This window comes from Gobius niger, assembly GCF_951799975.1.
Source record: "Gobius niger genome assembly, chromosome: 7".
In the NCBI taxonomy this organism is placed as follows: Eukaryota; Metazoa; Chordata; class Actinopteri; order Gobiiformes; family Gobiidae; genus Gobius; species Gobius niger.
In genome coordinates, this window is record NC_136858.1 from 7,237,064 (window position 1) to 7,259,325 (window position 22,262).

Genomic DNA, 22,262 nt, shown 5'->3' on the forward strand with positions numbered 1-22,262 from the left:
TGAGAAGTTACATGTTACTTTATTACGTCTTTTGAAATGTTTGAACCAGGACCAGGAAACCAGGTTTTTGGTATCGATGACTCAGCTTTAACTTGCTCAGAGACCTGATTTTCGGACTTGACTCAGACTCTAAGTGACTGGAGAGCGAGTCGGACTCTGAAAAGCAGTGACTGGTGTTGTATTGATCGGGAGTAATAGTTTTTTATTGATGGAAGTCGCTGACATTTCCACAGGCCACGCTCAATCTTTAGAGAGCCAGCTTTTCAAAAGTCATCTCTGAGTTATTCCCTAGTTTGTATTCAAGCTTTGTTCATGTAAAGGCTTTGTTTTCTTTAGGTTCCTTAGAAAGCGGAGATCCAAACGTTAACCCAAGATAATAATAAAAAAATACATTGAAAATAAGTTGTTGCTCAGTTTTAAGAAGATACACATTGCATGGTGATAACAGTCACAGATAGTTAAGGGATTATAATTACCCGGAGACGTCGGTAAAACTGAAATGTGTCCTCAGGATGTCGGTCATTTTTATGTGCATTCACATGGGATCCACAATGTCAGTAATTCAGTCCATTTGATGGACTTTTTTCTGATGAACACTGATTGATGACACTGACTGACAGCAGGCCTGTTATTCATTCTTGATGCGAGCACTAACTCTCAGGTTTGTTTATGAGCTTTGCGTTAGTGAGAAAAGAAATGTCTTACCCTGAAGGTAAATATCAGTTACTGACTTGGCAAATTTGCAAGGACACAAACTTCGAGGACGTCAGAAATATTTACTTTTTACCTGAGGTCCCGAGGTCATTGTAATCCTGTACAAATTAGGCTTTAGATTGAACTTTGCAAATAAGCAGAGCCTCAGACCTTGGAAGCTAAGCAGGGAAGGCACAGACTGATTGCCTTTAACGATACTTGGTCTTTGATACCGATACCTGAATGTTACTTTTTCTGATACCTATACTAAAATATTTGTTGACTAGAACCAGAAAACAGAACAATAGTGTGTGGAAGATCTGCAGATTTACAATATCGAGTTCATCTTCACTGTCAGGAAATATAAGTAATCAAAAAACATCAAAACAAGGATCTAAGTACGATTTTTTTTCCGGGTACCTGCTTTTAACACTTAATTTTTCAATACCAGTAGAACCTAAACACCAGAAACCCGACACCATATCAGCCCTACTCATAGAGGCAAGTATTTTTTTACTCAAGCGTAAAGATACTTTGTTTTAATATTACTCAAGCAGAAGTAAAAAGTACTGTATGAAATAAACTAAATAAGTCAGACTGTGCTATTGATGACGCCTGCATGTTTCAAAACAAAAGAAAGGGGTCAGTGCATGGTCCAAGCATGATGAAGGGTCACATCTGTATCATGTAATGCAGTGTGTTACTGGCCTGTAGATGCGTGTGATCCAGAGCGCTGGGACAGGATGGACTTATGTGCTCTTCTGGGCTGGTCCATTCTCATTATGAAACACATTTCTCTGACTTGCAATTGATAAGATACTACATTTAAAACATACAACGGATCAAGAACTCTAGCAATGTCAAAAGATTTTTTACTAAATTTTGATCAAATCATTGGATGCTGGATTAATGCATATATAATGAAACAAATAAATAACAAGTTCTGACCAATTCTATTTTAACACTTAACTTCTGTTTCAGTCACAGTCAACGCTCTCATTTTGAAGCTGTGTAGCAGCTTGATGTTTCCCCAGTCTGTCCACTAGAGGGAGGCGTCTGCCTATTTTTGAAGAACACCCTAAGCTTTGCGCGACACACACAGATATGGTCATCTATCACAGTGAGGACATCTGTCTCTTCTCCGACGAGGCAATAACTGAGGGCTCTCTGGGAGACACTCCGGCACATCCTGGTACTTCCATACCAATACTGTCTAGAACTAGAAAACAGAACAATAATGTGAGGGAGAATATCGGGTTCATCTCCAATGTCAAAAAAATGTGTGGAAAATGGGGAATAATTTGGAGGAAAAAAATGTGGGAAAATTGTGACACAAATAAGTAAAAATGTGTAATAAAATAAGGAGAAAATGGGGAAAATATAATTAGAAAATGAGGGGGAAAAATTGGGAAAACAAAAATAAAATAAGAACAAAAACGTGTAGAAACTTGAGGAAAAAGAATAAATTGAGTAAAAAATTAAAAATTAAAAATAAAATATATATATATATATATATATATATATATATATAAATAAAAATGGACGAAATAGGGAAAATATAATTTGAAAAAATGGGAAAACAAGGAAACAATTGGGGGTTAAAGAATGATGGAAAACAATTGGGAAAAATTGGGAACAAAAATGAATACAAACTGGGCAAAAAATGGTGAAAAAAATATCAAGTCACTTCCTTTAATGCTGACCCTGGACCAACAGCATCAAATTATGGATCCAAAATCGAAAGAGGTGGGTGTGGTTTATCAGGCTAGGAAGAAGGAAGCGTGGGATTGACAGGTGGATCAGTTCGTTCAGTCTACATCCCTACTCTGGCCTGTGGTCATCAGCTTCACAGACACAGGGTGAAGAGCTCGATGGCCACCCACCCTCTGTCCTAACCTCCTTGTTTTCTTTCCTCCTGCTTGTCCTCATATCTGTGATTCTTTTCCTCCATCCCTGCTAATCTCTTCATTCTCTGCTCCCCTCTTCTCCGATACCTCCTTGTTTTCCAAATTATGAGCTCTTTCTATTCCTCCTTGTTCTACCCACCTCATTTCCTCCCCTCCCTCCTCGACCAGTGCCTCCTATTTCCTTTCATCTTCCACCTCCTTTGCGCCTCCCTGTCCAGACCTTATCGTTACCTTTTCTCCTCCTTTCAGCACGTCCCTCTCTCCTCTCTCCTCACAGTGTGTCCTTTCCTCACCCCTGTCCCGTCTCCTCTCACCTCTCCTGTTTGGCGCTCCTCCCCCTCCGGCGTCTGCCTCAGAAGTTGCTCGACAGGCGTCAGATCGTAGGAGACGGAGTTAAGAGCAGCTGAGAGGACTTAATGACCGCTCTGAAACACAGGCCGCAGCAATTAGAGAGCTGTGAATATATGACACGTAATGTAGACCACTGAATCCACCGGAACCATGGCTATAAGGATTTGATATGAGAACAGTCCACTGCAGGTGATTAGGGGGATTTGAAACTTCTCCTGTAGATTACTGACATAAATATGAGAAAAAATGTATTACAAGTTTTCTGCCATTTTACTGTGTTTTCATGTAATAGTGCAACATTTTATACCAAAAAATGGTCAAAACCTCATTTTGAGAAAAGCGGCCCTGAAGTTTTACAACGTTTGTGCAAGAACATTTCTCCGGTCTTTCGTATGGGTGGCTCCCAGGAAAGAAATGACCATATTTGGATTATAGCGTGGTCTCAGGGAGCCTGCAGGACACGTGGATATAAAATATGTCAATATTTGTGAATGACTGCGCGACGGAAAGCCGGCTTTGCAAAGTGATGTTGTTGCTACTTCGGGATATCTCCGCCTCACCAATGACAAACGTCATGAAATAACCATTGTACGGGTACGCTTTGGCATTTTTTCTACTCTGACATGAAAACTAAGATGTTTAAGGGACTAGATGCAAGTTGGACATTCTATGCTCACTACTGCCACCTCAGGTCATACGTGTAGCTGAACATATTAAGCTCATGCATGACGGCACTTTGGACCCGAATTTAACAACTTTTTGATTGACAGTGCAGGATTTTAGAGGCAGTTGTGGTGAACAGGTCTGGGCTCATTCTACACATTAGGACATGGCTGGAACATGTACAGTGCCTCTCGAAAGTATTCATACACCTTGAACTTTTGCACATTTTGTCATGTTTACTACCCTAAACATAAAGATTTTAATTAGATTTTTTTACTGAACGTTCACACACAAGTAACCGACAACTGTGAAGTGAAAGCAAAATGATACATGATTCTATTATTTTTCAAAAAATAGAAAAGTGAAAAGTGGGGCGTGCATAAGTATTCATACAGCATTTTCTGAGTGCATTAAATTGCCTTTATAACATTCCTAATGACGGCAGAATGTTCACACCTTGGCCTAACGGTTAAACAGAGGCCACCTGTGTGTAATCTACTCTCAGAATAACAACATCATGAAGGCCAAGGAGCACACCAGAGAGGTCAGGGATAAAGCTGTGGAGAAGTTTAAAGCAGTGTTAAGTTACACAAAGATTTCCCAAGATTTAAACATCTCCCGGAGCAACTGTTCAATCCATCATTCGGAAATGGAAAGAGTAACGCACCACTGCCAACTTACCAAGACACGGTCGTTCACCTAAACTAACAAACTGAACAAGGAGAACACTGGTAAGAAATGCAACCTAGTGCCCCAAGATAACTCTGGAGGAGCTGTGAAGTCCTGCCGCTGAGCTGGGGGAATCTGTACATAGGACAACCATAAGTCGTACTCTACAGGGCCTAAAAAAACAGCTGAAATTATACTGAGAGTAGATTACACACAGGTGGCCTCTATTTAATGGTTAGGCCAAGGTGTGAACATTCTGGAGTCATTAGGAATGTTATAAAGGTACTTTAATGCACTCAGAAAATGCTGTATGAATACTTATGCACTTTTCACTTTTCTATTTTTTGAAAAATAACAGAATCATGTATCATTTTGCTTTCACTTCACAGTTGTCTGTTACTTGTGTGTGAACTTTCAGTAAAAAAAAAAAAAAAAAAAAATCTTTATGTTTAGGGTTGTAAACATGACAAAATGTGCAAAAGTCCAAGGTGTATGAATACTTTCGAGAGGCACTGTATAATAACATTGCTACAAATAAACAGAATAAAATATAAATACCAATAGAGGAAATGGTAACAACAAAAGACAATGGGTAAGTAACGATTCAAAATAGAAGGAAGGGGTTTGAAGCGGAGAGAGAAAGAGAGAGAAATAAAAAATAAATAAACAATTGAAAATCATAGTGGGGGGATGGGCTGATGGAAGGAATGGAATGACATGCTTAGGTTTGTATAGTGGTAGAGTGTAGCAATGTGGAAACAGGTGACCAGATGCAGGGAGGTTCTGTAATGGGTTGAATTGAATCATTTTGGATATTTTGTATTGAGATATGATCATTCAAAAGATTTTTCAAATGCAATGTTTATGTTTGACCTAGTTTGCCTGTTCATGAGGATAGTCTTCATGGCGATGGCTAGGGCTACTAGGAGCATGTTGGTATTTGAGTATGTGGTGTTTAGTTGAGATCAGTTGCCAAGTAAGCAAAGGGCAGGGGACATTGGGATGTGGAAACCCATATGAGAGGAAAGTGATGTTACTGTTTCCCAGAACTGTTGAGTGGGAGAACAATGCCAGAAGGCATGGACATAGGTGTCGGGTGTATTCTGAGTGCAGTTCTTACAAATGTCTGAAGAAAATCCCATTCGGAAAATTTGTAGATTTTGGAAAGCCGTTTTTTAGTTGTATTTATATTGACGATGTCTGAGATTGATGTAGATACATTTAAGTTGATGGTGGAGGTTTTGAGCGCCGAAGTTATGGATGATTTGAGTTGGAGATAGTTCAAAAATGGTTTGCTCTCGATGCCATCCTTCTGGACCAAAACGTGAAATGAATATTTGTTGAATGTTGTTGAAGATAATTGTTTTTTTTTATTGATGTTCTCATCAATAAAAAAAAACAATTATCTTGAAGTTTGGGTTATTCCAAATTGGAGTATGATTGGACGGAGCAAAGTTAGTGTTAGTAATTCTGTCAAATTTCCACCAGGCTGTCAGAGTCAGAGATATTGTTAAAGATTCGTAAAGTGGATGTTTTTTAACTGATTGACTCATGAACGGTAGATCAGAGATTTGAGATGAGTTACAAAAGGCTTGCTCGATGTCTAACCAAATTCATGGCGGCGCCCACACAAACTTCCGGAATAAGGTGAATAGAGCTCACAGCGGCGGCTCCGCCCTGGTGCTAGAGTTTTAAGCAGTTGTTATTCTTCCTGGTGTCCAATAATTAATTAAAATGAGTGCTGTCCATCGATACATGTTTAAATCAGGTTAATCCTACTTTTGAAATTGGATTAATGACACTTAATCTCACTTCAATTTAATGTCATGAATACATTCATTAGCAATACGATACCGGCTCACATTTTATCAACAAACTAAAAACTATTTTTAAAAATCTTTGTGAAAAGCCCTGGGACGGCTTTTGAGACCAACTGACCGGATCGATAATGACTTTCAGGTCACATGTGCTGGAGATAAAGGAGTGGGCCTGCAGGAAAACCTTTATTTTCACCTGCCGTGTCTTGTCTTCATCCCAAAAAGCTTTAACTTGACCGTCCTAATAAAAATACAGGTAATTGCACCGTCAAAAGGAAAATTGAAATTTTTCACTTCCACACACACTTGGATGAGGTAACAGCAGTGCTCTTTGGCCACAGGTACCGCACACAAACAGGAAGATTAAAGTTATATATGACGAGAAGCGTGACAGTTTGTGAATGGGGCACACAGCCAACCCCCCCCTTCAAAACTAGCTCCACTGAGTTCCACAGATGTCCTCGTGCGTCGAAGGCAGCATTCTCACCAGAGACACTTCTCCTGGAGCTCACGGACAGAGACATTCTGATCTCTGCTCTCTACTCCCTCTAGTGTACATGCCTTGAATTATTCTCACAACGCCAAGAAGCCCTATATCTCATTCTCTTTCATGTCTTTGGGTGCCTTTGATATTTATGACGCCACACTCCCCTGCTCTCCACTCCCTCCTGCACATCCTTTTGTTTATTTGCGTGTTTGTTGCGGGGCGCCGCTCGGATGATGTAATATGAGCTTTATTTTGCATAAATTCATTTGTATTCATTGTGCTGTTTTAATAAAGGCTTGTTTTGGAAATACAATCAAATCTCATTTCCTTGCTCAGCGCTTACCTCCCACCTCTGGCCATGTCTCTCCCCCCCTCTCCCTTTCTCTCTAACCTCTGGAAGAAAAAAGTGCTTGCGTTGTTTGGCTCCTAACTGGTGAGAGGAAGCAGCCAAGGCGTCTGGAAGTTCAAAGTCATCAAGTTCATCCCACTCCTGTGCATTAGAGGAATCAACTTATTCAAGCTTTCACTCATGTTATAATGTTTTGTCATTTAGCAAGGGATGTGTCATAGTGAAGGCAATTTGAGCACCGCAATGATCAGGCCCAAAACACACTCTACTTAGTCCAGTGAAGATATATATTAATATACTAATTTCATGGGTAATTCTTCCCTCTCATTCATTCTGGCTGCTATTTATATTCCGTCGGTCGCAGACGTGCACGCGGCTCAGTGCACTGTCAGTTGTGATTAGTAAAGGTTGCTCAAAAAAAGACACAAATTGCCACAATTTAATTGAGCAACAGTTCTGTCATTATAACAAATAAAGCCTACTCTAAATGATCAATGAAACCTGACTCTTTACAAAGTAGTATGGTTTCATTAATGACTTAGAGTAAAGTTTTCTCTAAATCAGTAGCCCCTAAAATACCTGAGCCCTTATAGGACCTGCTGTTATGGTCCGGGTTTTTCAGAGTTAGACTTCTGTCAGAAACCATGAGTGACAGTAACATGACGCTTAATACATTATGGCCATTATACTCAGTAAAAAGGCGGAGGCCTCACTGTTCTTCAGTCTGTCACAGACCGACAGGTGAAGAAGGAAGTCGTGGAGATTCTGTTTTAGACAGAACTTTACTCATGTGCTGTAAATTCTCAAACTATGGTAAGTAGTGATTAAATTAAACATAACATGAGAACAATTATAAACAGATGTTTAAAAAATAAAAAGCCCGACTTATGCAGATAAAGGTTGAAAGAAATATCAATCCATTACCTGACTAGGGTCATGTGTGTCCCAGTTCCTCTGAGTCATGGTGCAGCAGAACAGATGTGGACAGGCCCCTGTTACAGAAGCTCATGAGGTTCCTTTCTTCAGCACCAGTTACTTTAGTAACTGTTGACTACACAGTCAAAGGTCATGGTCCGCCATGTTCCCACCATGACTCAGAGGAACCGGGACACACATGACTCTACATCAGATAATACATTTGGACTTTTTTTTTTCAACCTTTATCTGCATCAATGTCGTCTTTTTTTTTTTCTTTGATTCAAACTTTTCATGTTTAATGTATTCACTTTCTACTTTAGTTTCAGAATTTACAGCACATGTGCAAAGTTTTGTCTAAAGCACAATCTCCATGACTTCCTTCTTCACTTGTCGGTCTGTGACAGACTGAAGAACAGTGAGGCCTCCGCCTTTTTACTGAACATAATGGCCATAATGTATTTAGCGCCATGTTACTGTCACTCATGGTTTCTAACAGAAGTCTAACTCTGAAAAACCCGGACCAAAACAGCAGGTCCTATAAGGGCTCAGGTATTTTGGGGCTACTGATTTAGAGAAAACTTCACTCTAAGTCATTAATGGAACCTTACTCTTTTCAAAGCTAACTTTACCTTGAAAAGAGTAAGGTTTCATTCATCATTTAAAGTACACTTCATTTGCTCTAATGACAGAACTGTTACTCAATTAAATTGTGGCAATTTGTGTCTGCAATTTTTTTGAGCGACCTTTACTAATCACAACTTATAGCACACACGCTCAGATACTACATGTGGAGCGGACTTTCCCGGACTCTCTCTCTGTTATCGTGCTTGGTGACTTTAACAAAGGGAATCTTTGCCAGGAATTACCCACGTACAGACAGTTTATTAAAGGCCCTACCAGAGAGGAGAACATGTTAGATCACTGTTACACCACAATAAGCAGTGCGTACCACGCTGTCCCCTGTGCTGCAACAGACTGGGAAGTGTTAAAGGCTGCTTCTAACAACCTGGATGAATATACGAACACTGTGACTTCATACGTTTGCTTCAATGAGGAGTGCATCATTCCAACACACAGAGTTTGTTATCACGATGACAAGCCCTGGCTCACACCCAAACTCTGCGCAGGAGTGAGGACAGGACCTGCAACAGAGAGGCAAGATACCGCTTTAGCAGGGAAGTGGAGAAAGTGTGTATAAATCTGTGTATTCGAAGCGTCTCCAGCAGCCGTTCACTTCTAACGACTCTGCTGCAGTGTTGCGTGGTCTTCAGAACATCACCAACTACAAACCCAAGGCGGCCCAGGCTCTGAAGGACCAGTCCCTCGCTCAGAGCCTGAATATGTGAATACACATTAGTGCCGTCACAAGCACCCATAAGCCTTTCACTCCTCTCTAGACACTCCAGCCGCCCCTGCTCCCCCCATCACCCCCCCCCACCATCAAGGACCCCAACACCCGCTCCTCCACACTCACTGCAGAAGCCACTTCATCAAGTCCCCATCAAAGTCCCACAGTGTCCCCCCTTTCCATCCGTAAGGAAGAAGTGCACCGGCAATTTCGAGGACTGAACCCGCGGCAGGCACATGTTTCAGCATTGTTTTGGTTCTTTAGTACGTAACAGCCACACGTTTACAGAGAGGACATATTCAGACGAAATTGTTCCAACACGCAACACGGATCCCAAAACCGCGGAGACTTCAGTTTGTGATGAAGTGAAAGTGACGCGTGCATCTGCAGCCTTGAAATCATTGTCAATGAAGGAGACATACGGTTCCACTTGCCATCCCTACCTACAGCTGTAATCGGAGCTTAAGTACGTCAGTTTGTTTACACACATATATTACACGTATATTAAGTAGCCATGTGCTCCGAGTGCGTCTCAGCCCTTCAAAGTAATACAATCGAACTGGGAATGCATTTATACACCAATAGGAGTTGGTCACAGTGAGCATGTATTTCAGAAGTGATTAATTGCAAGTGCACGGACAAATCATATGCAGGATTTCACACACACCAGATAATTAATCATAGTCAATACAATTTTAGAACAAAAGCAACCACCTCAATGACAATAACAGAACTGATGTAAAAGATTATTCATGTAAGCAATCATTTCTTTTCTGTACATGTTCTAGTGGAAGAAATTTAGCTCGCATTTTACGCAGAAAGCAGGGGTACAAGAGAATTGAATTGACTAAATTAAAGTGGATTGACATAAATCTAATAAGACCAAGTGCAATGATATTTGAGAAGGTTTCAAATTAATCAAAAATCAAAGTCGGTCAGACAGCTTACCAGTTTCCAAATTCATATCATGTTAACAACACTGTAGTCATGTTGCTAGAATTCAAAGCACTGCACACCCTACTGTTACCAGCAGAGGGCAGTCAACACCTAATCCAGGTGCTTGCATGCAAAGTGGAAGGAAAACTGCTCCACAGAATACATTTTAGTTACAAATTGTGAAATATGAATGGAATCATGTCCAAAGCAATATATTATAAGAAAAAAAGCATATTATGTGTAGGAAGTACTCTTGCCTTGTGGGGTTGAAGTGGGGTTGCGTTTGCATGTTCTCCCTGTGTCTCCTTCAGGTGCTATGCTCTCCCCCATCACCTAAAACATAGACTAATCCTTGATCCTGACGCTACTGACTACTACGAATACTTTGCATTATCAGGACAATTTAGTCTACCCTAACCTTCTGTCTGTGGTGTGTTTCAGGTCAGAGTTCTTGGCAGGTGCTGACCACTCGGGGTGCGCTGGTGCAGGGGGGGTATGGCCACAGCAGTGTCTATGATGAGGCCAGTGGATGTGTGTTCCTTCATGGAGGATACAAGGCTCTGGGAAGTAACAAGTACGGCCTGGTGGACCACATGTACCGATACCACGTCCACACAAGAACATGGTAAGGACTGTCAATAGCCCGGGGCACTCTTGTAAAAGAGATTACTGAGCTCAATGAGATTCTTCCTGGATAAAGAGAGACACTACAGGCAAAACAAAATGTTTTCAGGTTTTGTGACAAATGTGTCTCTAAACATATAAGCTTTCACCTGGAAACCAAAAACATATCCCAGCTGATAAAGTCTTGGTTACTCATTTATCAATAAAATAAAAAACATACATTTGAATGTAGCTCAATCCATTATTCAGATTTCATTAAAAAAACATCTAAATTTGGGGCATTTTTGGGCATAAAACACCTTGTTTTTATATAAAAACTTGAAATGACAGAAAACTTGCAATGTATTTTTTTCTCACATTCATGCCAGCAATCTAGAGCAAAAGTTTCAAATTGACATCTGTAATTTAAATGTTTTCCCTATTCACCGCAGTGTCTCGCCTTAAATAAAGGTGGGTCATCCCCACAGGATTGTGTGACATTGGTCAACAGGAGGCGCTGTGGGGCTATGTTCATGCCGGTTAATGCAGAGTGAAAACAACAGTCTACTTTAATGCGTAGTGTGTTGTGTTGTGTAAGTGTGTTTTATTGCAGATATGTTTGTCTTCCCTATCGCTATTGTTTATTTCAAAACTGGACTGTTTGGAGTGGCCCGAACCTGGATCATTGTGTTGCCCAAAACTGGGGCTTGTCCCGGACTTTCATCCCACAAAGCAAGAGCAACACCTGAGGCTCATCCACTTGAACACCGGCCGGTCTCCTTTCCTTTCTCTACTCTCCTTCTCTCTCACTCCCTCTCCCCCTTTCCCTCCCTCCCTTCCCCTCTCTCTCTCCCCTCTCTATCTGAATCACTCCACTTTCCCTCCCACCCCCTCTCTCTAACTTCCTCTCTCTCACCTCTACCTCCCTCTCTCCTCTGCCTGTCTCACTCTCTCTCTCTCTCACTTCCCCTGCCCCTCTCTTTCCTCTCACTCTTCTTTTCCTGCCAATCTGGTGTTCTGTCTCTGCCTTTTTTCTCGTGGTCTTTGCTCTCCTCTCTTTCCCCTTATCTCCTCCTTCCATACAGAAGGTCCATGACTTCCTTCTTCACCTGTTGCTCTGTGACAGACTGAAGTGAAATGTTGCCTTTTTACTGAAAAACAAGAGCACACTGTCATTTCGAACACATGTGAGATCATGAAGAAGCCTCACCATGTTTTAGATAACAGTATTGGTGCATTTAAAAGTGGGAATTATCAGGTTGAAAAAGTCTTGTTTCGTCAGAGAAATAGCACGCCATGGGGGCGTGTCATTGTGTGTGTGGCTCAATATCATGTAACGCTTCCCTGTGTGTGTCTGACGGAGGCCGCTGCTGCTCTCCCTCTGAATAGCCAAATGATGTTTTTCTGCGTGAAACCAGTGAACTTTTCCAGGCTAACTTTTCCAGTGCGACTGATGATGCCCTGGCTGTTAGCATGCACAGCACCCCCTGCTGACCATTACGTTTCCCGAGGCAGCTCCTTCAGAGCGTGTTTTAAGACAGAAAGATGTGTTATGAAAATAACTAAGTGAGGAAACTGGATTTGATCACAATAGTGACCGAGTTTGCTGAGCAGAAGGCAGGCAAAGGCTACTTCAGACGAGTGAGTGAAAGTTTGTGTATTTTGGCTGGTGGCCGCTGAGCCATGGTGTCTGTTTGCTTTGTGATGAGGCGCTGTAAGCTAACGTGGTGTGTTCAGTGGGTTGGATTTGTTTGTGTGACCGTGTGTGTTCTTCTTTCCCTCTGGTCAAATGTGTGTGTGTTGGGATAATGTTGCTAGTTGTCATTGTGTTGCTAGTTGCTGTAGAGGTCGGCTCTATGGGAAGTGGATTTATGCAAGAGATATTTATTTATATATTACCTGTTTGCAAACCTTTTTTTCTTGCTTCTCACCTTTTCTCCCCCCTGTGCTTTACGGCGTTACAGGGGGAGCTTTACAGCGGGTATGGCTTTTCTAAATGAGATGTAAATGAGCCCTATTGTCACTCCCGCAGCAGAGAGGTGAGAACAGCCCAAACTTTAGAAGCCAATTTCTCTGCTTAGAGATATCCTGAGAGGTTAGCTTCAAGTGTTCACAGGTTCTCCAAATATGATCAGATTTCCATGTGTTACACGTCATTGAAAAGCTTGGAGACTACGCTTTCATAATCTATGTCCAACTCAAAATGCCCCAAAACCGAATTGTGTCCCTGGTTTCCGTGATTTATGCTTCATGTCCCTGTGTTGTCCTCCGACCACTCTCTCCCAGCCTATCTCTTTCGCCCACTCTTTGTGTCATCCTTCCTCTCTTTTTCTCTATCTTTATTTTATTTATTTATTTATTTATTTACTTTATCTCTATCTCTCCTCTTCCTCCCTATTTCTCTCTCCCCCTCAGTTTCTCTTGCACCTTCCCCTCTCTCTCTTTCTCCCCCAGTCTTTATCTTCCAGAGAGAAAAAAGTAGTGCACACAAATTTCCCACATTGCATTCTAAAAGTGAGCAGTGATAGCCATATGTTTATATTCATCCTGGCTCAACTGTGCGGCGGAGTTTCAGAGGTGACCCTCAGGTGAAGAATAATGTCAGAGCCAGGGGAGAAGGAGGAGAAAGATGGAGAAGGAGAGAGAGGAGGCGACTGGAGTGGAGGAAGCTTTATTTGAGCAGTTAACTTTTATTTATTTTTTTAATCAAAATTCCACAATCATACAGTTCATGGAAGCTCAAATAGAGTAGACTGAATCAAGTATTCATGTAAATTATATTTGCATTTCATGATCTTACAGTTAGACATTACATTTACAGATAAACAATCCTTCCTGAGTATTCTGAGTTTCAAAACACAACTATAAACCTGTACATGTTTGTGAGTTAACTTTTATCCTAATGTAGTTACAATTGTCAACATACAATCAGCAGAATTAGCTTTACAATTAGCAGCACTGGCAGTGTAACTGTGAAGCCGATCAAATCACAGTGACTCAGAGTGTTGGCCTCAAATGATCATTTTTCTCACACAAAATTATCTTAATTTTGCCCTTTTTTTCTCGTATTCTATTTTTTTTTTTCAAAAGTGTAAACATTTTTCCATATTTCCCCCAATTTTTTCCCATTTCCCCCCATTTTTTTTCCTTTAACCTCATTTTCTTCACGAAATTGTTTCGATTTTTCACACATTTTGTGATATTGGGGATGAACCCGATATTGTAAATGTGCAGATCTTTCACACATTATTGTTCTCTTTTCTGAGTCTTAACGCCTTCGCCTTCTCATGTGTCAGGATGCACCCCTCTGCCCCTTTCCCCAGTGGACTTTTTCATTAGTCGACACCGGGGTGGTTTGCCAAAGTGAGAGCACAGATTAAAGTGTCACTGCGCTCTAATACTTTGTGAAAACAGAGCACAGCGCTTCCTTCATGCACTTGTACGCCTCTCAGGGCAAACACTAGACGACATGCACCCATTAAAGACGTAATCCACAGAGATAATATTGGGACATCGCCTTTTTCCCAAAGGTCATGCCACAATAGGTTGAGGAATGTGTGTTATGGCAGTACTGTGACTTTGTTTCATAGACAGATCATGACCAGGGCTGGGTATCATTAGGTTTTTACCGGTACTTGTTTTTTTCGATACTGATACTCATGCCGATACCTGCATGAAAATATCTCAACATATCTTGAACCAGAAAACAGAACAATACTGTGAGTGAGATCTGCAAATTTACAATATAATCTCCAATGGCAAGAAATGTGGGAAAATAGGGGATTCATTGGAAAAAAAAAGTGGGGGGAAATTGGGAGAAATTTTGGTAAAAAAAAAAAAAGAAGTGTAATATTCTATCGCAGAATCTCCATGACTTCCTTCATCACTTCTCAGTCTGTGACTGAAGACAATGAGGCCTCAGCCTTTGTACAGGAAACAAAGAGCTCACTATTAAGTGTCATGTTTCTGTCACTCACTGTATCTGACCTAAAGTGTAACTCTGAAGTGAATCAAATCACAGAGACTGAGAGTGGGCGGGGCTCAAATGTGACCAAACGCCAAGATCCAAGATCTGAGACTAATAATAATATTACCATAGTAGAAAGGGTTATGTTTGACTTGTAAAGGTCCAGCCCACATGGGCCAACAAACATGGGGCCCACATGGAAACTGCGGACAAACCCATGTGGGGCCCACATTGTTTTGCTGACTGTTGCTTAAATTACCAAAATATTCTCCTTCTGAAGGATCCCTTGCTCCCCATTTACCACACATTTAACACATGAAATAACGATTTGTGTGAACATACACAAATTTCTGCATAGAAGCGAGATAAATGAGTGTGCAGACTATTCCCGTTTTAAATAGGCATGGACATTGTGGAAAAATGCAAAGCAACTCATTAGTTCCATGATGCAGCCTGTAATGCTTTAAAATGTCTTGCAGGGCCAACTCATTTATGCCCTATTAAAATTACAGAAAAAAAATCTGTGCGGCCCAAACCAAACAGTATCACATGCAATCTATCGTAGTGTATTGTAATTACTCGGGATTCAAGAAGACTGAATATAATATTGTTTAATATGTATCAAGTGAATACAAATATCTAACAATGCTTGACAGCCCTTATTCAAATTCAAAATGCAATTTCTTATATTCTTAAACAATGCACAATACTGTATAAAGGGCCATATCTTTTAAAGTCTATATAACTGAGTCACTTTAAAGCAGTTCAAGGTAAAATGTTTCAAGCTACAAAAAGCAGAAACAACTATGGCGTATATCCAACCAATGTATACATTTTGTTTTGTTTCTTTTTAACTGTTGCATCCTCAGAGAGGACATTACATTGACTTCATTTATGAACAGTTTCTAATATTTATATGCATTTAACAAAAGCACAGGCAGTGCTGCGTTTTTTTTAACATATTATATAATACATTCAATTCAGCTATTCAATAGCTCATGTTATAGAATTGTATTTCAGTTGGAGCAGGTGCCAATACAACAACATGGGAGAGAAACGTTCTTTGAAAGAAATGTCCAAAAAAGAAAATGTCCAAATATTTTCCCTGATCATTGTTTGACAGTGATTGGATTCACAAACCTGCCACATTATTCTTACGGCTGAAAGTCCTTTCTACTGACCAACATCACACATATGTTTTTGAATATTGTCATCACTTTTGGACGCCTTTCTGATATATATATATTTTTTTTGGCAATAATCTGTCCCCAGCACTGTGCATTTTTATATTGTATCACTTTTTTAAATGTGCTGCAGAGTGCTGAGCATCCCCCTCCTCACTGTACTGAGCTATCCCCCTCCTCTCAGTGCTGAGCCAAACCCCCTCCTCTCAATGCTGAGCTCTCCCCCTCCTCTCAGTGCTGAACATTGCCCCTCCTCACTGTGCTGAGCTATCCCCCTCCTCTCAGTGCTGAGCTCTCCCCCTCCTCTCAGTAATGAGCTCTGCCCCCTCCCCTCCTCTAAGCCCTTGTTTTTATGTTTAGAAAATCCGTCTCAAATACACAAACGTCATCTAAGGCTGATGAGATCTGTTTGAGCATTCACCTTTTTTGACCCACCCTGTCCTGACGTTTCTAACCTCAAGTAAAGTAAATATAAAGTAGCCCGTGTGGTCTCTGCTCATTATCAAATACAGTAACATGAATATAAAGTAGCCCGTGTGGTCTCTGCTCATCATCAAATACAGTAACATGAATATAAAGTAGCCCGTGTGGTCTCTGCTCATTGTCAAATACAGTAACATGAATATAAAGTAGCCCATGTGGTCTCTGCTCATTATCAAATACAGTAACATGAATATAAAGCAGCCCGTGTGGTCTCTGCTCATTATCAAATACAGTAACATGAATAGAAAGTAGCCCGTGTGGTCTCTACTCATTATCAAATACAGTAACATGAATATAAAGTAGCCCGTGTGGTCTCTGCTCATTATCAAATACAGTAACATGAATATAAAGTAGCCCGTGTGGTCTCTGCTCATTATCAAATACAGTAACATGAATATAAAGTAGCCCGTGTGGTCTCTGCTCCTTATCAAATACAGTAACATGAATAGAAAGTAGCCCGTGTGGTCTCTGCTCCTTATCAAATACAGTAACATGAATAGAAAGTAGCCCGTGTGGTCTCTGCTCATTGTCAAATACAGTAACATGAATATAAAGTAGCCCGTGTGGTCTCTGCTCATCATCAAATACAGTAACATGAATATAAAGTAGCCTGTGTGGTCTCTGCTCATTATCATATACATTAACATGAATATAAAGTAGCCCGTGTGGTCTCTGCTCATTATCAAATACAGTAACATGAATATAAAGTAGCCCGTGTGGTCTCTGCTCATCATCAAATACAGTAACATGAATATAAAGTAGCCCGTGTGGTCTCTGCTCATTATCAAATACAGTAACATGAATATAAAGTAGCCCGTGTGGTTTCTGCTCATCGTCAAATACAGTAACATGAATATAAAGTAGCCCGTGTGGTCTCTGTTGTGCAGGTGGATCCTGAAGGAGAGCGGCCTGGCGCGGCACCTCCACTCGATGGCGCTGTTGAGCGGAACCCTGCTGGTGTTTGGTGGAAACACTCACAACGACACGTCACTGAGCAACGGAGCCAAGTGCTTCTCTGCAGACTTCCTGGCCTATGATATCGGTGAGATTTCTTTTGATTTTAACATTATAGGTTCGACTTTGTGTTCAATCCAAGGTAGTTATTTGAATGGGTGGACTTTGGTGCTGAGACCCTGGCAGTGAAGGGACAGAATGAGAGCTTTGTTAAAAATAGGGAATTTCATTTCTGTATATGAAGTAAGTATTTCCAAATCAAGTCGTGATTTTGAAACCTATTAGAACCATTTTGATATTCCAGTGCCAAAAATGTTGACATTTTCCAAGTTAATTACTGATAATGTATGGGAATTAACAGGAATATATATGAGAATTAATGGGAATAACTAGAGGTTTATGCACAGATATAAACTGAATAAAAAAGAGATTTAATAGTTCTACACTGAAATAACCGTCACAGCAGAGATGAAAAGTCCATTTGTGACACCAGGGTTGAGGAGGACAGTGTTGTTGTGGCTGATACAAAGAAGAGATTTTAGAAACGGAACAGACTCATTTCATGTTTGTGTCCATATTCATCAATATTATATTGTTTTCAAAGTCTATATTTTAGGTCTGCTCTGTTTATGCAAATCTGTCAGACACTGGCCCAGCCCACTCCTTGGAGAGTATTGGTCAGAGCATCTGAGTTAGAGACAGATGAATTTAATCAATCACAGTGTGATAAAACAAAATCATTAAATGGAACTTTGCTGTTTGTTCTACCACTCGATAGAAAGAGGATTAGGTAGAATTTAAGTTTAGGAAAGTTGTGTTACGTTTTGATGATATGGCCCTCACACTTCTAGCATGTGAAGTGTTTTATGGTGCAAAAACATGAATGGGTGGCTGATAGGTCACTAATTGTTCAGCATTTTGAGCATTTTTAATCTTTGGTAGTCTTCTTAAATGTCAAAATGTGAAAATGAAGTTTTGCAACTCTCAAATTTGACCCTACATTCTTGTTTGCATCTTGTAGAAACTTTGCAACCTTTGGTAAGACTTCATTTCCCCAGGTGCCTGCTCTCTTCCAACCAAAGCCATCAGGAAAGGTTTGTTGTGTTCACTTTGTCAGTGAATTTAATTGAGAGATTTCTTCAGGAAATTAGTTCGAAGTAGTTCTGACAGAGCGGCAAATCAAGTGTACACAACATTGTTCCCTTCCTGTCTGTGGTGGTAATGAATCTGTGCCACCTGTAGAATCCCTCCCTCGATTCACTTAGTGGGGGGGGGCTCTGATTAGTTTGTGGCAGGCTCACCTCGGGGCGGCTCTGTGGCAGATATTGGATTTACTGTGGTTGATTTTTGACAAGGCTCTGGCCAAAATAGTCTTGCTAATAGTTCAATGTTTTGTTTTTTACTGCAATGTAGCAGAGCATTTATGTAAGTCAGATTTTGAAGCCAGTCTGTACCCGTTCTAAACCACTCTGGGTCCGTCCAAACCAGTTGAGCCAACAAAAAAAACTGTAAATTGAAATTCAGTCTGATCAAGTTCCCAATCTGGGTCAGTCTCCAACCAGTCGGAACCAGTTTGAGTCGTCTCAAAAACATCCTGGACCCGTCGAAAACAAGACTTGTCCAGTTAAAACTAGTCAGGACCAGTTCACTTTCTTTGTGTGGATGCACAAACTTTCAGGAGGTTAAAGTTCAGTTGTATTGTATTCACAATATGCCAACAAATCATGGTCAAGTTTATTTCCATAGCACATTTACAAATAATAATTTTTGCATACATTTCTTGAACTACTTGATGTCTTTCCAAAAATGCCAAACATTAAACAATTTTATGGATTTTAACCCTTTAAATGCCAGTTCCATTATGTCAACTTCAAGACCAAAAAACACAAAACCTTCAATATTTTCTGAATAATGAAAAGCACAGAGCTGGGACTTTAGTGGAATTTAGAGTCTTGCATTTGTCAAACATGAGCCAAAAATGTATTTGAAGCATTTGTAGTTTTTCTGTAGTGACAGTCAGATTTACAACTTTCCACTAATGTACCCGAATGTACAAAAATGTGCACGCCTAAAAACAGCCATAAAATGACCATACAGTCAGATTTTGTTATGCTTTTTTTTTTTTTTGCGTAAATCTCTTGAACCACTTGAATTCTACACAAAAAAACAAACTTTTTTTCTCTCTCTCATTGTAACCTTTAATATGCATGCATAAGTATGGAATTATTGAACATTGTATTACAAAATAACAGGAAAACCTTACTATGTTATGAACAATAAAAGGTAGAGGTCTTGGATTTTGGGTTTAGATCCTTGAATATGTAAGATATGCACCAAAAATAATTTTCCAGCATTAGCATTTTTTTATGTAGAGTCAGAAATGTTGTCAAAGAGATTTCCCATTGACTTCCATTATAAACAGAGCTTTCTATTGCCACATTCTATGCATTTTCTATGCATTCTGCAAAGTCAGCATTTCAATAAAAAAAAAAAATAGGAATACTCTCAGATTAAACCGATTTTCTTCCGTAGAAAACCTACCCACCCACATTTGTCACATAGAATTTTGTGATAAATGAAATAGAGGAAGAATGTCCTGTAAGAACAAACGTGTCCCCTGAGGGGTGAAAAGGTCGCCCTCAGATGTGCTTGATCTCTCTTTCAAAGAAATGGTTGATTACAAACTGTCCTGTGGTTAGGACAAACAAAGACACACTCAGGGGTCATTTTGTCAAGGAGCATCAGAGGGTAAAGAGCTAGGACAGGAACAAATATGAAGAAGTTTTACACGCCCAAAGAAGCTGCAGAATTCATCAATGATTGTAGAAGAAATAAGTCAGCAGAAGAGCCACCAGACGACTCATCAAATGACTCATCAGACAATTGATCCGACGATTCATCAGACGAGACATCTGACGAGGAGGGAGTGTTGAACTTGAAAAGACCACGTCACACAGTGACACTGAAACGGCCTCTGAAAGAGAAGACAACGCTGAAGATGCTATTCAACCTGGGACTGAGTGGATAGCAAAGAATGGGCCGTTTTGGTCTTCAAATAATGCTGAAACTCTACGTTATTTTAGGGCGACATGAGGCGTAACTCCAGGGCCAACTAGATTTTTCAGAACATTTCAAGGATTGTGGATGTGCCATCTGCTTTCGACCTATTTTTTACCACTGAAATGATTGATCTTATCGTGCAAATGACACATTTATTTGGCAGGCGTTCAGTTACAGGATGGTGTGATGTCGATGCCCAGGAGATTCAGGCATACATGGGACTTCTCATCTTGGCAGGCGTGTACTGGTCTAATGGGGAAGCCATACTAAGTCTTTGGGACAAAGAAAGTGGAAGAGCAATCTTCAGGGCCACTATGTCAGCCAAACGTTTCCAAAAGACTCATGGAAGCATTTGTTTTGATGATCGGCAGACATGCCCTCACAGCCAGACAGACAAGCTTGCCACTTTCCGGAGCATGTGGGAGATGTGGGTGCAACGACTCCCACTGATGTTCAATCCAGGGGAAGATGTGTGCGTCGATGAACAGCTCGTACCCTTCAGAGGCCGTTGTAAATTTCAGCAATATATGCACAGTAAACCCGCCTAGTATGGTCTGAAAATTTGGATTAGAGCAGATGCCGGCACATCCTATGCCTGGAAGTGCCAACTCTACACTGGAAGAGGCAGTGATGAAGCCCCAGAGATTGGCCAGGGGAAACGGGTAGCTCTGGACATGGTGGGAACTGCTTGAATAATCAATATTTTCACCTACCGTGTCTGACCATAATTAAAAAGGAGTATGCAGTATTATCATTGATTCTAGTACAGAATGATAAATGTGATTTCCTGGTGTCGAGGCGTCCATCACTAGTTCACAAAAACAATCAATTGAACTGAATAAACGGTGTTCCCTTCCCGTCTGTGAGATAATGACTTAACCCCCACCTGTGGACCCCCAACGCCCCCCCCGCTCCTCCTCCCTGATCAGTCGGAGGGAGGAAACTCTAATTTGTTTGCGCTCCTCTCACCTCGCAGGGGTGTCATGGCGGCCGCAGCGTTTATTAGCTGATTCGAGTCGGCGCGGCGAGGCACTTTTCATTTGGATTTAATTCTTTTCTGTTCTGTCTCCCTCCCCACCGGCACGGCCCCTCCCTCACGCTCGTCTAATTAGATTTGGGAGGGGGGAAATAAAGTGATTACAAAGGCACCCACACACAGAGACAGGCCTACAGCGCGAGTGACGGAACAAAAGCCTTATTGCACTTGATTATGAAAGTTACATTAGAAGAAATTTGTAGATGCTTACAGTCAACTCATTTGTGTGAAGTGTTTTCTCTTCTCCAGCCTTTGTTATTAATGTGGTCGAGGCACAATACAAACATTTACAACTTTGATGCGATGTGAATTGACTCTTCAGAGTTACACTTGCTTTATTTTCAGTAAAATAAAGGCTGAGGCTTCATTGCTCTTCTTCAGTCTGTCATAGGCCGATAGGTGAAGAAGGAAGTCATGGAGATTCTGCTTTAGACAGAACTTGAGACTTCTGCTGGAAGTAAGAATTAAACACTGAAACTGACTTTGCTTATTTATTATCATTTATCATTTATTCATTCAGACACTATTGACAGGTTTTTGTTACTTGAATGATCTCGGAAGCAAAGCAGGGAAGGGCCTGGCTGGTACTTGGATGGGAGACCGTTTGGGAACACAAGGAAGCATGGGTGAATGTAGCGTGTGAGTGGTTAGAGGTCGGAGGGGCCAATGGCACAGACTGGTTGCCTCGCTTCCGTCACTCTACTCCAGGGCAGCTGTGGCTACAACAGTAGCTTACCACCACTGAGTATGAAGTCAATGAATAATGACGACAGTGTAGCGCTTTGAGAAACTTGGTAACACAGGCTTGTAAAGCACAATACAAGTGCAAGGCATTAT

General features: G+C 40.8%; 1 protein-coding gene across 1 annotated transcript in view; it reads left to right on the forward strand.

Annotated features, from left to right (window-relative positions):
• The window catches only part of atrnl1a (attractin-like 1a), a gene marked incomplete at both ends in the record, with an annotated part of 698,456 nt that overhangs the window by 45,454 nt on the left and 630,740 nt on the right, over positions 1 to 22,262 (forward strand). The window contains 2 exons of the mRNA XM_079559364.1: positions 10,580 to 10,763; positions 17,263 to 17,417. Coding sequence (XP_079415490.1) covers positions 10,580 to 10,763; positions 17,263 to 17,417 — 339 coding nt within the window. The remainder of the gene's footprint in view (positions 1 to 10,579; positions 10,764 to 17,262; positions 17,418 to 22,262) is intronic.